This window comes from Sinocyclocheilus anshuiensis, unplaced genomic scaffold (assembly GCF_001515605.1).
Source record: "Sinocyclocheilus anshuiensis isolate Anshui unplaced genomic scaffold, SAMN03320099.WGS_v1.1 scaffold850, whole genome shotgun sequence".
Taxonomy (NCBI): Eukaryota; Metazoa; Chordata; class Actinopteri; order Cypriniformes; family Cyprinidae; genus Sinocyclocheilus; species Sinocyclocheilus anshuiensis.
The window spans coordinates 1,967,105-1,984,805 of record NW_015537937.1 but is presented as its reverse complement, the minus strand read 5'-3'; the positions used below and the strand labels follow the sequence as shown (position 1 = coordinate 1,984,805).

The following is a 17,701-nucleotide window of genomic DNA, read 5'->3' as shown; positions in this document are numbered from 1 at the left end:
TCATTCACACCATGGCTTGATACTCATGAATGAACTGACAGAAGACCTTAATAACAACCGGTGCTCTCTTCCAAAACACACACAAGGCTGCATACGACTGAGATTCTTTGAAGCTCCACTGCCGACTATGGTTTGGCCACTGGGTTCGACACTCGTGAGAGTGTGGGCAAGTACTCTAAATTCCCCTTCTAAAGAATTAATGCAGTAAAATCCAACCAAACCTCATATAACTAGACTTCATAGAGCATAATATAATATAATTAAGACTATATTATGCTTCTGAATGTTAGCAGCTAGTTCATACTTTCCTAAAAAACACATCTGGGGCTTTAATCAAGACGATGAGAAGAGGCTTCCTGTTCACTTGCAATCAGCGCCAAAGATGAAGCTCTAAAGCAGCTCTACCAATCACAGTGCCAAACCACATTGGGAAAAAAAACATTATGCCATTTCTACCAATTAAACAAGTCAAACTACGGGCAACAAAGACAGGTACACAGAAATAGCCAACCCGCAAATTTGCCATCTCTCCATCCATTTCTCCATCCATCATTGGAGAATATAGCTTTACTACCATCTACTCTAACCCTAACCAATAGTGTTAAAAAAAGCAAATGCATATACTGAAGTGATCATACTTTTTATCTTTTTTTCCAAGTTTTCTGCGCTCTTTTATAATGACTAGTGTTTTATGGGACTTGAACTAGAGCACTCTGCACTGCAAGTGCAGTGCTGTACCAGGTGAGCTCCCGAGCAAGTTTACTACATTAGAAAAAAGACAAAGCAAATGTCAAAATATATTAGTTTACAAATCATGTTAATAGGTCATAGCATAGTATTGTGCAAGGAACCATGTGAAAAGTTCTTTATTAACAAATAACCGGCTCCTTAGTCAGAATTTGTGTGAAAACAAAACAAATTAGCTGGAGTTTTACTGATACTAGTGGTCATTTCAGCTGTAAACTGTAGTGAATTGTATGTATAGGAACACTTCTGCAAAAATGTAGGCCGAGGCAGTCTTTCCAATGAGCTTATGTTGCTTTATCCATATAAATTCATCCCTAGATCCATCAGTCCATTACTCTAACTATCCATCCATTCATTTCACTTATCCATTCATCCCTCTACCATTTATCTAATCTCCCATCCATGCATGCATCTGTGTACCCTGAAAGGCGGCGGCATGTGCAGAAATGAGATATTTCAGCTCAAAGCTGTATGATCTGATGTTCTGGGTGGTGTCTCTCAGGACTGCTGCTCTGTAGCTTTCTTCCATTCTTCGCGTACAACATGATGGCCCAGCGTGCTTGCATATCGACAGGTCCACATCTACAATAAGAGAGAAAAAAGCATTTGTTAGACAGAAAAAAATAACATTAGTGACACTATAAAGCCAAATGAAACCTGCACTAGTATCACCATTCACACACATTAATGCAACTATATATTCAGCGGTTGAGTGTTATTGAGGCTCTGCCTCTTGCATTTGGGGGGGGAGAAGATAGTATAATGAAAACTGTTCCTCAGAAAGCTCTTGCACTCTCTTCATAGCTGCAACTTAATTACCCAGGATGCACGAGGTGCTTTGGGTCGCAGAAGACTTAAGTCAGCATTGGATTCAAGCAGTATTGAACCCCACGCCCCCATCTGCCTAGGCCTTGTGTGGGCATGTGAACTTTGTATGACCAATATCCCTACACTCCAAATACCTTGTATTTCCAATAGCCTGAGTTAACGATGTACATAAAAACAAACATAATCATCTTCTAAATAACATCACATGCTATAAAACTGTATTTTAACACACAAGTGGAATAATGGTTTTTGCATTTTCCACTGCAACCATTCCGAAATGGCTTCCAAGCTAACTTTCCGAAATGGGAAAGACCAATTATGGTGCATTCTGAAATATTCCAATTCATTGTGTCATTTGTTATTCACAACATTATGAAATGACATGAAACGTTCACTTACTGTTTCCATAGCTAATTAAGTTACTTTTAAGGTTTAAAAAAAATTCATCAGTTCAGCAGTTCATCATTGAATTCAGTGATGTCATCGTCCAGCTCAGTTCAGTTTAAATAGTATCTGTGCAATCAAGTCGACGATATCACTGGAAATGAAGTGTCGCCAACTAAGCAAGCCAGAGGCGACATGGAACCAAAACTCCATCGGTGACAGAATGGAGACATAGGCTGACTGGAAAAAACATGCCTCTAAATACATTTTTACAAAAAAGCACCTATACATACAATTCACTGCATTTCCGGCTAAAATTAAATACCAACAACTTTTACTCCTTCTCACACAAATTATGATTACAGGGGAAGAATGTAAATTAATTAGTCTCACGCAGTTCCTTGCAGAACTATGTTATGACCTCAAAACGCTTTTGCTAGTGCATTTGCAAACTAATTTTAATGTTTGCATCACATAGCCATCTTCATATGTATGGCCCTTCTGAAATAGTAAACTTGCTCGGTAGCTCACCTATATCACTCTAGTACGAGTCCAGTGAAACACAAATCTTGATAAAACAGTTAAAGGACTTGTACGAGCCAGGTAGAACACATGTTAGTGTAGCTAGGTGGTACAATTTTTTCAAACACAACACAGCAATAACTTTTTAGCTCCACTCAACAGACATTTAATTTCCAATCTGCCATGATACATACAAAAACCAGCATACAAAACATTGCCAGATTCACGTTCAACTGTTTGTTAAAACTGAACGCACTTTTAGTGCCACCTACCAGCCATTTCACTTTAACATATTTTGATTTTAAAGAAATATCGACACAGTCACATTGTTCTATTGATTATTGAAAAGGTAGTCTTTAATCAGCTGAACAATCTGTTTAGCTGTGCATTTATTGAATGAGCACTGTGCGATGTCCGAACTGATTGCACTATATTTTATGTATAATCGTTTTCTTAAATTAATTTTAAACCCCTTAAATACATTTTTTAAATCATTTTCACAGTTTTTAAATTCCTTGTTTTATTGTTGTGATTATTTTTTTTCTTTTCTTTTATGTAAAGCACTTTGAATTACCATTGTGTATGAAATGTGCTATATAAATAAACTTGCCTTGCCTTGCCTATTGAGCTTGGGTTGCTTCCGCCTTGGATATCAAATATCTTCAACTAAAATCATGTCCAGTGAAAACAAACACTAAGATACACCAAAACTAAACATTTTATTAAATCTACTTCACTAAACATAAACTTCCCCAACACAAAATAAACACCTATCCAAACTAAACAAAACCTAATACATATGTATTTAATAATGTACCATATCACCACTGATATTGTAATCCAAACACTCTGCTAATACTGTGAATAATCATTACCTTTGTTAAAGAAAGAGAAACACACAGCAAAGGAAAGAGTGAGATATACAGACTGGGCTGGTCATCCATGATGACTGATGTTAAGGCTGTGACGAAGCTTCATTCCATTTCCATGCTGTACAGACGTCCGCTATGCACTTTTGAGACTGTAGGTCACTACTGTGACTCATTGGACATTAATGAAGAACTTTCTGAGATTGAGTTTCACTAGCCGCGCAGGCAGACAGACCTCATCTACACCAGGAATCAGGTCATCAAATACAAGTAAAAACCACTAGCACCTGCTCTTTAGGACACCATGAATAACAGTGGTCTGATTTTAAAAACACACACACATACAGGTACATGTGATACGATCACAAGCCCACAACTGACAAGACGAGCCTTAGGGATGATGGAAACACAGCACATATTGACCTTTCAATCAATTAAAGAAAGAAAGAAAGAAAGAAAGAAAGAAAGAAAGAAAGAAAGAAAGAAAGAAAGAAAGAAAGAAAGAAAGAAAGAAAGGAGAATTTCAGAATTATGATATACATTGACTAGAAAATAAGGCAGACATTGATTTACCTTAAAAAATGCCAATGTAAGATAACCAGTCTTTAAGCAGCAAGAGAGAGAGAGACAGAGAGATTGAAGAGCTTTAAAGGGATAGTTCACCCAAAAACCCTGTCATTAATTACTCACCCTCATGTCATTCCAAACCCGTAAAACCTTTGTTCATCTTCGGAACACAAATTCATATATTTTCGATGAAATCCGAGAGCTTTCTGCAGCACCACACGCATGTGCCATGGTACTCTCGTAAACATGCATCAAAAACGGACACAGAAGAGAAGATATTATTGAATAATGTCCACAAAAAGTTCTCGTAGCTTCATAACTTTAAGGTTGAACCACTGATGTCACATGGACTATTTTAACGATGTCCTTACTATCTTTCTGGGCCTTGAATGTGGTAGTTACATTGCAGTCTATGCGGAGTCAGAAAGCTTGGACTTCATCAAAAATATCTTAATTTGGCTTTGGAACGACATGAAGGTGAGTAATTAATGACAGAATTTTCATTTTTGGGTGAACTATCCCTTTAAGGCTCTATTAACTCAGCAGGAACAGTCTAATGATGCAGGAGTTGGCAGAGAATATTAACTAGGAGGCTTTTAAATAGCAAACACAATATAAAGAAGATAGTAGGCTAATGATTCCAATAAAACACAACATGTTATTATAAAAAAATTATAAAAAATAGTTAATTTGATAAGAGGTGGATCATAACATGCTTCAATTCTCTGCAAATGTGGAAACACACATGGAGAAATAAATCTAGAACAGGGTTTTTTATTATTTTTTAAAACTTTTTAATTCAACACATCTGATAAAATTACATTTTATATTGATAATATTATTTCTAAAGACTGGTCAGAAATCATGAGATTAATTGCAATGACTACTGTCAGCACTACTTTTTAAAAGTAAGGGGGAAAATAAATCTGCATAAAATTTTATGTAAAAACTATTTAGAAAAACATTAAAAAATTAACTTTACATTGTCATTGTTAGATTTAGTACAATGACAATGTAAGTCAATTATGCAAACAATTACTTCACTGTGTTATCTGTACAATACCACTTTTAATATTGATATACTCACACGATATAGCTTGATTTTATACAAGCAAATATATAACTGCCTTATTTTAGTAAAGGGGGAACATTCCTTAACATCAAAAAGTTTGAAAAACTCTCGTCTAGAAATCATCCGAAATCATCTCTGGTGTCGGTTTCTCTCCAAGCCTTAATTAACAGATGATGGAATGAATTCAGCCCCTGGCGAGTGAATTAGAACCCCAGCAGGTGTCTGTGGTTCTGCCCGAGTAGACACTTCCTTATTCTTCCTCCTGTCTGGGGTTCAAACTTAGCCAACCCGATCCCATAATCAGGTGACAAAAACCATTCATTTGATTGGCCGGATTAAGTCTTTATTGAGTTCGGATTTGCAACATCACAATGACCACCAGTGACCCTGGGGCCACTCTCAAAATTCCCACTACAAGTCAACCAGAAAGAGTTGTGAAGAACCCAAACAAGACATCCTCAGTGAGGACTGAAAATGTTATGGTTTATTTAGGTTAAGACTTCAGCAATTTCCTCATGCATGAAGTGCAGAAGCAACTTTATGGGAAAGGAAAGTCATTAAAGTAGACGGCAGCTCAACTGGATTTAACCTCTGGCTCTCCTGAGGTTCTTCTCAGGAAGCTTTCGGTGCTTTGAAGTGCTGGCATACACTGGAAGCAGCAGGATATTTACCCACAACTGATGTGCTGTTTTTGGGAGGGACCATGTTGAAAGAAAACATCTCTCAAAAGGCCTGGGCGATACACCTGCATTTCTCAAAGCCACAGGCGTGCTGCTCCGGTGTTTGGCTTTGTGGAGCGTTGGCTGGCATTTGCACCCACAGTAAGCGAGTGAAAAGCTGATGCTTAGGAAAAGATGGTGGATTGGGCTGAAATCAGAAGGAGAGGCAGAATCGCTGAACCTCAAGGGGATTTGCAGACACTCATACAGTACTCCAAGTTAAGTTAAAGTCAAATCTATGGTCAGGCCATACAGTAGCTTCGAAAGCCACACAATGTAGTGGTCAAACTGACCACTAGGGCCATGTCACAAGTGCTTCAAGTGTGCATTCACCCAGATCACTCCATATCAGTACAAAGTTAATGATTTAGAGCATAAATGCACACACACATCATCTCAAACATAAACTGGTTCCTAGAATTCTTGGCTTAGGTACTTGGAGTTGGGTCAAATCAGCAGGAATAGCTTTATCTGATGGCCTCAGTAGTTTAAACATGGCAGATATATTCCCACCTTGACCTGGCTCTTAAAACATACCTGAAATTCTTGAATCAGACTCAAAAAACTGAGCAACCACAGACACATGGGCACGAATGTCTAAGAATATTTTTAGTATAAACATTTGGTCCACTTTTAATATTTTCAGACTCAACTATTTTGATATTTCTTTATAACTTTCACTAGTCTCATCACAAAACAATTTTTATATTTAGCAAGGTATTTTCATATATGCCATTTATGAATGCAATATTGCATATTTAAAAAATTGAACAGCAATAAATAAAATACAAAACAAACTCAAAATATCACATATTAACTCTTTCCCCACCATTGATGGATTTTTCCATTATTTATGAGGCTACGTCCACACGAAGCCAGAGCTTTCCCTATTCGATCTTTTTTTTCCCCACGTCTCAAAAAATATCTGCGTCCACACGAAACCACAAACCCGACACAAAACGCTGTAGTATACATAGCAGACCAGTAAGTGGCGCTGTAATTCTGCCACAGAGATACACTAAAAACGGAGAAGAAGACTTGGACTATGCGCATAAACCTTCTGCGGTATACAAACGAGCATGGAACAATACATTTATTAATCTGTGTTAATGTTAGTTAATAAAAAGACAATCGTTCAGTGTTTGTTCGTGTTTTTGTTGCTGTTACGTGACGTAGCGGTGTCTGACTAGGGGCGAGACGTGGGCTGATGACGTCATCGTTTCAGAAAATATACGGATTCGCTGTCCACACGAAAATGCAAGGGCAGCGTTTTCAGATTTATCCACTCTGGGACCCGGTTTCAAAAAATATCGGTTTCACTCTCCCAAAACGCCGGATCCGTGTGGACGAAACGCCTATACGATACAAAATGTATGCGTATACAGCTAAACGCGTCTCCGTGTGGACGGGGCCTGAGACAATGCTTTCCTGCCACCGGTGGATTTTTCCAAGTTTCCGTGTTTTCATTGTTATACGGTAGGGGGTGCTATTACACATCTTCTGAAAGAGTACTGAATGCCTAGATCAAACACAGGCGAAGAAGCAGAAACAAGCAATCGCATATGTAAGCAAATGCATATATAAAATTATATGATCGAAGATTAAACAACTTATAAACCAAAACTGCTCAACATTACCGAATGAAATGATGACCCAGGAAGTGCAAGCTTTGGGGCTGTTGATGGAAGCGATTTACTCTATATATGTTTTGATCATTGTTCTGAATCCGATCAGGACGTAGTCTTTTGAAAAGAGTTAAAAGTTGTAAAATTATCAAGCTGGAAATTATATAGTCACAATGTGAGTCCTTGCAAGAGAACATATTTATACAAATCAAAACATTACTGAATGATTTGTAGTTTCCAACATGCTTTCAAGACTATTACAACTAATTTCAGAAATTACCAAAACATCATCTATTTTAGCCAACTAGAAATCATGACCTGTCATTTATGGCAACAACAATGTAGAACACATGACAGAAAACCATTTAAAACATTTTAGTTTGCAAAAAAAAACAGTTCAGTGAATGTAACCTTTCTAGTGGCAGAGCAGTACTGGCCTGAAACGGTTTCACACTGGCCCTGGGTCATTCTTATGATTGAGCCTCTCAGTTAAAGGCACATAACAGTAAACAACTGAAGTCCAAACCACCCAGAAGAATGTTTCTGAGAATACACCTCCATCATGTAGTTTCAAATAAGTACACTCAAATGAATATAATCAGTGACATTTGTAAGTAATACCTGGCTCCTGTGGAGAAGTAAGGGGATATATCAAATCTCTAAAGTGGAGCCTAATTTGAGCTCTCCGCCCAAGTACTCTGCAAAGCTGTAGATGAGAGAGGAATGAAGAAAATACTAACAAGCTGGCACCTCCAATCCAATTAAAGTCTGTGATGGCATGTCAGACACATAAGGAGATCAGGGGGAGACTGAGATTGGTTCTTACAGGGTCTCAAAGACAGAACTAGACAGATTGAACTGGTACTGTAAATGAGGGACTTTCTGGAACAAACAACCCTAGTACTGACTGAATGGAGTCTGGCATTGCTACTCCAACAGTACAACCAAAATGATAAAGCTGTGCAAGGCAAGGCTCAGGTATAAGGTGTATCTGAAGCAACTTAAAATTTGAACTTACAAGTTCAAATTTGTATTCACTCTATTTGCGATGCAAAAACTAATATGCTTTGGCATTAACATACAGGGTTCTGGTCGCTCTAAAAAGGTGTTTTGCTGAGAGCAGAGAGACTAAGAGGAGCGCTTGCAGGTGTTTAAGCCTGAAGAAAAGTAAATATGCAAAGACGTTTGGTCTTTCTTCTCATGCCAGAGATTGAAAGCATGAATACACAGGTTGTTCTACACCTTTCATCACAGAACAGCGTTTACCTCAAGAGAGCCCATCAAAAAAGCACTTGATGTTCCACACAAGCATTTAAAAATGAGTGGTGGGGATACTTTACAGTGGGGCCAGTTAAAGCTATGTGGATTTGCTGTTTACATTCTGGTCACATTAGTTTCTGAAGATAAACAATTCTAAAGGATATAAATATACAAATTAAGTATAAAATTAAGAATTAAAATAAAAAATAAAAGCATTAAAAATTATGATCGTCACATTTTTATTTAAACATTATTTTATACATTTTATTAAATCATTATATCATCTATCTTCTCAGTTGAAACACTATTGTTCTTCAGCTTAGATACACAGGTTGAGCAACGTCTAGAACCAAAAATAGAAAAGGCTGTAATATTGTGTAGCTGTTGCAACAAGGCAGAAGACAGTGGTTCTTACTCAGCAAATAATCCATTCAGCTAATAGTAAAACAATGCAGGAGACATGAGGCCATTCAGACTGCTGTAAGTGACTATGGCTCACAGAAAGCAGCGGTTGTGTGTCTTTACAAGGAAAACAATCTTCACTTTGTGCTGTAACTGACCGTAATCTGTCTACCGCTTCAGCACACAAACCTCCATATGGATGGCTTGACTGCCAGACACGGATAGAGGTCTCTGCAACTTAATTAACTAAAGGACTTTTTAACCCAACAGAATGGCTGGAAATCCAATACTGATTAATTAGGCCTGTGATTTAATGGTGTGTGGAGTGTAGGAGATTCGGACTGTCCTTTAAATATCTGATTGCAAAGGTTGCTTCATTTCATTAAACAAGTCATAATTAACCTGCCCTTTTTTTAAAGACTAGCTACTTTTATCATCAAGTAGCATCATGCCTGAGGAGAAAGAGTCATTTTGTTTAATTTTATGGAACACATTCTATCTAGTATGTGCTTATGTCAGATGGCCATAAGCCATGAATTAAACACAAAAACATAGACGCAATGTCATAAAATCTCTTTCTTTCAAATATCCATGCTGCTCTGGCCTCAAAAAGACTCATGGGATTAGTTATCAACACAGAAGGAGAGCCTGGGTTTCAGAGGTGGAGATTCAGAAGGCTGCTTTACTTGGCATCTGATCTGAGAACAGACAGTCTCATGCCCTCGAATCCTGTCAGCACTTCTGAGGAAAGGAAGCGACCCCAGATTTTAACCCTATGCGACATTAAGACCTCCTCACTAAGCAACAAACAGCTCACAACTGTTTTACTAGAAAACTAGGAGAGAAGGGATCTATCTAGAGATAGACAATACATGGACGTTAGTGCTTGATGATAATGAACTCATCCTAGAACAACAGAGAGACAGAGAGATAGATAGATAGATAGATAGATAGATAGATAGATAGATAGATAGATCGATAGAAATGTGGAAAACTATAGAACAGGCAACAATAAATAAGACAAGGAAGGAAGGATGAAAGGATGGAAGGATGGATGGATGGATGTTTTTTTTAGGAGTGGTTTGAGTGGTTAAAGCCTCTTGTTGTCTGTGGCTGCTGTCTTGCATGCAAGCTGATCTCTGGGCTTCTGTCTCACTGCTCAATGCCCATGAGCTGTCACCAAAGGAGTGGATGCAGCTAAAGCATGTTCATTGCACACAGTCTGTTCTCTGCTGTTCTGAAAACAGGACTGGTGCTCCAACAACTTAATGCTCACCTGATGAATCTATTCTAAGATCAATCCAAAAGGGCACATTTTATCAAGAACACACCCTAAGCCTACCATTTTCAGCTGCTGTCTCAGCCTTAATTGTGCCAAGTCGCTGTGGCAAATAAACAGACTGTGTAATCCTGCACTTAAATGCTGATACAAGGACAGCTCTCAGTTATCAGGTTTGTGCTTGATGATAATGAACTCATCTTGGAGCTGTGTGAGCATTTTTCCTCAAACCTGGCACAGTCTGATATGCTGCATAAATGCATTAAAAATTCGGTCATAATTTAGTCACCCTCAAGCTGTTCCAAACTTGTCTGACTGACTTTCTTTCTTCTGTGGAACAAAACAGAAGATTTTTTTTTTTTTTTTATATGTCTCTGTTTAGGTTTTTTTTCTGTCCATACAATGAATGTCAATGGGATCCAATGTTGTTTGGACCCCAGCATTCTTGAAAAGATATTTTGTGTTCCACAAAAAAGTAAGTAATACAGGTTTGGAATGATACCAATACAAATTTATTAGCATCTTTTCATATACGTCAAGTTGTTGGAAGTTTGGTCAGGGTGATACGCTCCTTTTATTATAAAAAACAATTAACAAACAAACAAACAATTCACAAAGTTTCATCTGAGAGTTCCATGTTCTGAGACTCTGCTCACAGGAGAAATTCGTAAAATGAAAATTCCAGTCTTTCTGCAACAAAAGTAATTTAGAACTTATTTAATCTTTGGCTTTCTTTAAACCTTTTTTTGCAGACCACAAAAAGGAAATAAAAGAGTTTAATGATCTTAGGAGAAAGGCAAAACCACACTAACCTGAGATGTATTGTAATTATGGTTTTGCTGTGGTATGGTCTTGGTTCCCAGAGGAACAATTTCTATGCTAAGTCTACATATCAGTATTCAGTCAAATAAACAGGAGAAATTGTACCAGAGGGCACAGGGTGTCTACTGAGAGACCAGGCTCGTCAAAACTCTTCTGCATGCTCTGAATTCTTCTGCACATGTAGACCTTACCCAAAAGAGGGTTATAACTCACTAAGAAAACACAAACCACCAAAACAACTCAGTATTCAAATTCTAGCTAACCCAAATAAGCACCATCATGAAAAACTTTCCATCCCACTACTGCTCTTCAAGAATCCAAGAAGAGGAACTGGTAACTCAACTAGAAATAAAAATCTCTCCGCCAAAGAACAGGTGTTTCACACACCTTGTCTAAAAGATGGTAGTTGCCGCGAATAAAACTGAAGCAGACGCTTAACACACAATCATCTTCATTAAAAGTAGTAAGACAAATTTATCTTTCCGTTGCTGATGCCGCGCGCTCTGCTATTGCGGTCTTTGATCTTGAAATGAGCTGATAATTAATAAAATGCAGCGCTTATCTTTTTATTTCTTTGACTTGAACTCCGTTAAATGAGCAATATCACTCGAGTACGAGAGCTATACACCTCTTACAAAATTGTGAAAGGGCGTTCCTGTAACGATACCAGTACAATATCTCACGGTTCTCAACCAATCAGATTTGAGAACCAAAACGAACTGTTGTATAAATTTAAATATAGCGCGGGAATTGAAGATCGGATTTATATCAGTTTTGCGACGACACATTTATGTGGTCAAGTGTAAATGGAAACGTTTTAACAAATCAGATAGATATCCGATCAGCAAAAACGCATGAAATTACCAAGTGTAAACAGGCCCTTGAAAGTTGAGGAAAAAAGTTTAAGTCGTCTTAAAATGGACAAAGCGATAGAGCAACAGATAGAACAACAGGATGATAGTTAAAACAATAGATAAAATGACAGAACAATAGACAAAACAATAGATAAAAATGATAGAATGATGAACCCAATGATAGATAGAGTGATAGATAAAACAATGGAAAGAACGATAAAATTATCCAACAAAACAATAAATGACAAAGATACGATAGATAGAGGGATAAAACAATAGAAAGCTATAGAACAATAAAATGATAAACAATGATAGAACATAAACATAAAATGACAGACAGAATGATAGAATGATGAATAGATTAAATGATAGAACAATTGATCGATAGGTAGACAAAATGACAGATAGAACAATGTATAGAGTGACAAAATCATAGATACAGAGAATGACAAAATGATAAAGAGATCGATAGACAGCATGATAGAATAATAGATAAATAGAATGAGAGAACGATAGATAGAACGAACGATAGAACTATTGATAGAACGAATGATAGAACTAACGATAGAACGATCGATAGAACGAATAGATAGATAGATAGATAGAATGATAGATAGAACGAGATCATCATCATTCTGTAAAAAATGCAAAAACTGAATATCTTTCTGAATTAATATTTAAAAAAATTCACACAATCCCAAAAATCTGTTTAATACTTTAAATACTATTTTCTCTCCTGCTAACGCTTCTGGTCTGGACAGTACTCTAGAGACCTGTGCAGCATTCCTACATTCTTTCATGGGAAAGGTGGACGCCACACGGCCTATTGTTAGAATGTGCGGTCATGACCCATCTGAACCACTTACTTGCCATGCTTTATTTGAATGGTTTGAACCAATATCCCTGTCTGAGCTTGGCAATATAGTTCACAAGATTAAGCCTACCACTTCTTGTGTTGATGTTATGTCATCTCTTTAGAGAGGTCCTGGAGACAATCAGCCCTAGTGTATTGGCTATTATAAACAGATTTTTAGACAGTGGTCGTGTTCCTATATGCCTCATCACACAATCCCAAAAATCTGTTTAATACTTTAAATACTATTTTCTCTCCTGCTAACGCTTCTGGTCTGGACAGTACTCTAGAGACCTGTGCAGCATTCCTACATTCTTTCATGGGAAAGGTGGACGCCACACGGCCTATTGTTAGAATGTGCGGTCATGACCCATCTGAACCACTTACTTGCCATGCTTTATTTGAATGGTTTGAACCAATATCCCTGTCTGAGCTTGGCAATATAGTTCACAAGATTAAGCCTACCACTTCTCCTGTTGATGTTATCCCCACCCAGCTCTTTAGAGAGGTCCTGGATACTATCAGCCCTAGTGTATTGGCTATTATAAACAGATCCTTAGACAGTGGCCGTGTTCCTATATGCCTCAAACAAGCAGTGATCACGCCTCTTCTTAAGAAGCCAAATTTAGACATAACCAATCTTAAATATTTTCGCCCCATTTCTAAGCTGCCATTCTTGTCAAAAATTTTAGAGAAAATTGTTTTTAATCAGTTATCTTCGTTTGTCTCACAAAACAATATTTTAGATAAATTTCAGTCAATTCCATCATAGCACCGAGTCTGCACTGCTTAAGGTGTCGAACAATCTACTCCTTGCTGTGGACTTCGGTAAATCTGCTATTTTGATGTTGCTTGATCTTAGCTCTGCATTTGATTCAGTTGATCATGCAACCCTTCTTAAACGTCTAAGGGATGAAGTTGGGATTAGGGGCACGGCACTGGATTGGTTCTCATCATACCTCTCCGATAGATCTGATAGATCAGTTAAGGTGATGATTGGAAACTCTTCCTCTCCTTCTGCACCGCTTATCTGTGGGGTAACTCAGGGGTCCCTCTTGGGGCCTATTTTATTTTGTTTGTATATGCTCCCCTTGGGTTCGATCATGAGGAAATATAATATTTTATAGCATCATTATACTGACGATACTCAGATCTATATTCCTCTTAGCTCTGATCACTCTTATTCTGACCTTTTAAATTGCTTTGAAGATATTAAATGCTGGACTAGTAGAAACTTTCTCCAATTAAATGAGAGCAAAACTGAGATTGTTGTCTTTGGACCCCCAGGTGCTGTCTCTGATATCACTATTAATCTAGATTCTTTGTCATCAAATATTCATCCTTTTGCTAAAAACTTAAGCGTGTTTTTTAACACTGATCTGAATTTTGAAAAACAGATAAGTGCTGTGGTAAAGAGCAGCTTCTTTCAACTAAAGCAAATAGCCAAATTAAAATCTATGCTCTCGTTTAAGGATTTGGAGATAGTTACTCACACCTTCATCACGTCCAGACTTGATTATTGCAATGCGCTTTATATGGGTCTCAATCATTCATCGCTGAATCGTTTGCAATTGCTCCAGAATGCAGCCGCGGGACTGCTGACTGGTACTAAGAGGAGAGAAAGCATCTCTTCATTGGTTACCGGTGCAGCATAGGATCCATTTTAAGACTTTATTATTTGTGTATAAAGCAATATACACAAATAAATCTTCGCGCTCTCTCAGATCCTCTGATAAACTTTTCTTGCTTATACCTCGCTCTCGCTTGAAATCTAAGGGGGATCAGGCTTTTTCTGTAGCCAGTCCTAGACTATGGAACAGCATACCTCTGGACATTAGATCTGCGCCTACCCTTCCTGTTTTTAAATCCCGCCTGAAGACTTATCTGTACTCCTTGGCTTTTGGTTAAAATTTATGTTTGTGTATTTTAATGTGTTTTTGTATTGATGATGTGTGTTTTTTTTGTGTCTTTTCTTTTTATTCTCTTAATCTCTATATTTACTTTATTTTTATATGTACAGCACTTTGGTATACACTAGCTGTTTTTAAATGTGCTATAGAAATAAACTGACCTTGACCTTGGTAGAATGAACGAACGAATGATTGAACTAACGATAGAACTAACACTAGATAGAATGATAGAATGATAGATAGAAAGATAGAACGATAGAACGATAGATAGAAAGATAGAAAGATAGACCGATAGAACGATAGATAGATAGATAGATAGATAGAGAGCAAATGACTGACTATATCAAGGTAGCTGGCTTGTGTTTTAGACCCAGTAACCTTTCCAAGTGACCCCAAAGACCTCGATGAGCAGGTTCAAGTGTGTATGATTAGTATTTGATTACTAAACTATGCAGGTTGATCTCTAGGAGCAGGATGGACACCCCTGTCATTGGAGAACCGGACCTGGGTATGAGTTCAAGTACTGTGAGAACTCTAGACCCGCGTGAGCTGGGCCGGTGTCATTCCAGCAGGGCTCACTTCTGTTCGCTGAGTCATGCATCAAAGCAGCTGGCTGAATACATCTGTCAACACTGATTCCCTTAACCTGACACGATCCTTGTCTGAAGTTTACCAAGACATATTATTTACAGTGCAGAGTCCAGAGCCTTACAGCATGCATGGGCATTCACACAAACTTTGTTGGGCAAAAAAATCAGTCAATGATCTTGTAAAACCTACTAAATGGAAGATGATTACATTACATTTTCCTGACAGGAACAACTAAATAAATAAAATACTCTTGAATTCCAATTGTAGGCTGATGAAAATATTGATTATATAATATATTTGAACAACTTGACTCTACATACTAATTAGGAATCAATCCAATCATGCTCTGCATAATGGTATGCAACCAATGATTGTTTATCATGAATCTTCATTTCAGCTTTTAAAAGTGTGTCAGACATGCAGAGACACGACAACATTTCCAGTAAGTAAATATAGTGAGCAGCTGATGGTTTTTAACAGCGCACTGTGGGAATTTTTAGGATGCAAAAGTAACACTGGAATTCCAGTTACACTGGAACGAATCTGACAGGACTAGAAATGGATGAGTCCCTGGGCAGTGCAACTAAAATAATGATTCAGACACAACCTTTGAGCTATAGTTAACTTGAAAGTTCTTCTATGTGGTTTAATAGCACTTGTTTAAGAAATATGTTTTGTGCTCAAAAGAAAGCACTATTATTGATAGAGGACTCATATTTTAGCCAGAAGCAATGTTTTGAAGTTAAAAACATCTTAATGAAGGAATATAATGGTCTGGAATAGTGATGTGTATTATTGTGATGCTTTTATCAGCTGTTTGGACTCTCATTCTGACGGCACCCATTCACTGCAGAGGATCCATTGGTGAGCAAGTGATATAATGCTACATTTCTCCAGATCTCCTCAGATGAAGAAACAAACTCATCTATATATTGGATGGTCTAAGGATGAGTAATTTTTTCAAACGGTTGCACATAGCGGTCACGCTCACCTGTAGCAGGTGTTTCCGGCACCCATTTCAGCTGGCCGATCTGACGCACCTGAAACGCCGTTTTCACCTCGTGACAGCTGTGAGCGTGCGCGGCGGACAGTGTCGCGAGCTCCACCGCGAGCACCGTAATAATCCAGCTGACATTCACGCGTGGCATGACGGCATTTCAGTGAAGAAATCAATGAGGCGGAATTGCTTAATGATCAGAGACTGGCTGCAAAATGTGTAAAAAGAAAAGACGAGAAAGTCGCCTGTGTTGGACTTTCACATGCTGCACCGGCTGTAGTGAGTCCTTCCTTCCCAAACCGAGAAGGAAAAGCGCCGCTGCGTCCCGTTCACTGAGAGTGTCACTGAATTCATTCAGCATGTGGAATCATTCAGACATCTCTCTCTCTCTCTCTCTCTCTCTCTCTCTCTCTCTCTGTCAGAGTCAAAGCTTTACTGACACTACTGTAAGTGTTATATCCACCACAGTAAGCATTTACATTATTTGCAAAGCATATAAAGTACTTCATTGACAAAGACAACGATTCATAGTTTAGATTAAATAAAGAAATAAATGGAAAAAGTTTACATATTATTACTTGCAAAATAATATGAAAAAGTCTACAAATAAAACTTTTTAAAAAATGTATTGTGTGTATATATATATATATATATTCGTTGCCAGTGTTGGGGGTAACGCTGTGAGTGCAAAGATTAACAACCCTTTTTATTTGCAAATATAAAGTAAAAAAAAAAAATTTTAGAACAGCAGTGCAACTTTAACACATCAACCTAAAAAATAAGTGCTAATTGACAGCCTTTTTTACAGTATAGAAATTATATAATATATTTTCTGCCTTATTTTGACTGTCCCTGTTTTTATTTTGTGATTTACAGTTATGTAATACTGGAAGACTTATACTGGTACTGGTACAAATATTGTGAGAATACAAATAACAATAGTGTGAGGGCAAAGATTAACAACCTTTTAATCTGCATATATTTTTAAAGTCAATAAAACATTTAGAACAGTAATGCAATTTTGACACATCAATTTAAAATAATAAATAGTAAACCAAAACAAATGTTTACCACAGTAGTAAAATTTTGACATATCAGCCTAAAAAATATAATAAATATCAAACCAAAACAAACATTTGCAGTGCAATTTTGACAGCCTAAAAAAAAAAGTAAATCAAAACAAACATTTACCACAATAGTGCAATTTTACTATTAGCCTAAAAAAATAAATAGTAAATCAAAACAAACATTTACCACTGTAGTGCAATTTTGACATGTTAGCCTAAAATAATAATAATAATAATAAAAATACATAAACATACCATTATATATATATATATATATATATATATAAATTAAATATGAAATATAAAATATTTTCCCAACAGAGGCATGCAGCA

General features: G+C 37.2%; 1 protein-coding gene across 1 annotated transcript in view; it reads right to left on the bottom strand.

Annotated features, from left to right (window-relative positions):
* Positions 1–16,759, bottom strand: part of gpc5c (glypican 5c) — a 131,606-nt gene extending 114,847 nt beyond the window's left edge. Inside the window, exons 1-2 of the mRNA XM_016449325.1 lie at positions 16,296–16,759; positions 1,168–1,329 (exon numbers count right to left, since the gene is read on the bottom strand). Of these exons, the coding sequence (XP_016304811.1) occupies positions 1,168–1,329; positions 16,296–16,452 (319 nt within the window). The 5' untranslated portion in view covers positions 16,453–16,759. The remainder of the gene's footprint in view (positions 1–1,167; positions 1,330–16,295) is intronic.
* Positions 16,760–17,701: the final 942 nt, after the last annotated feature.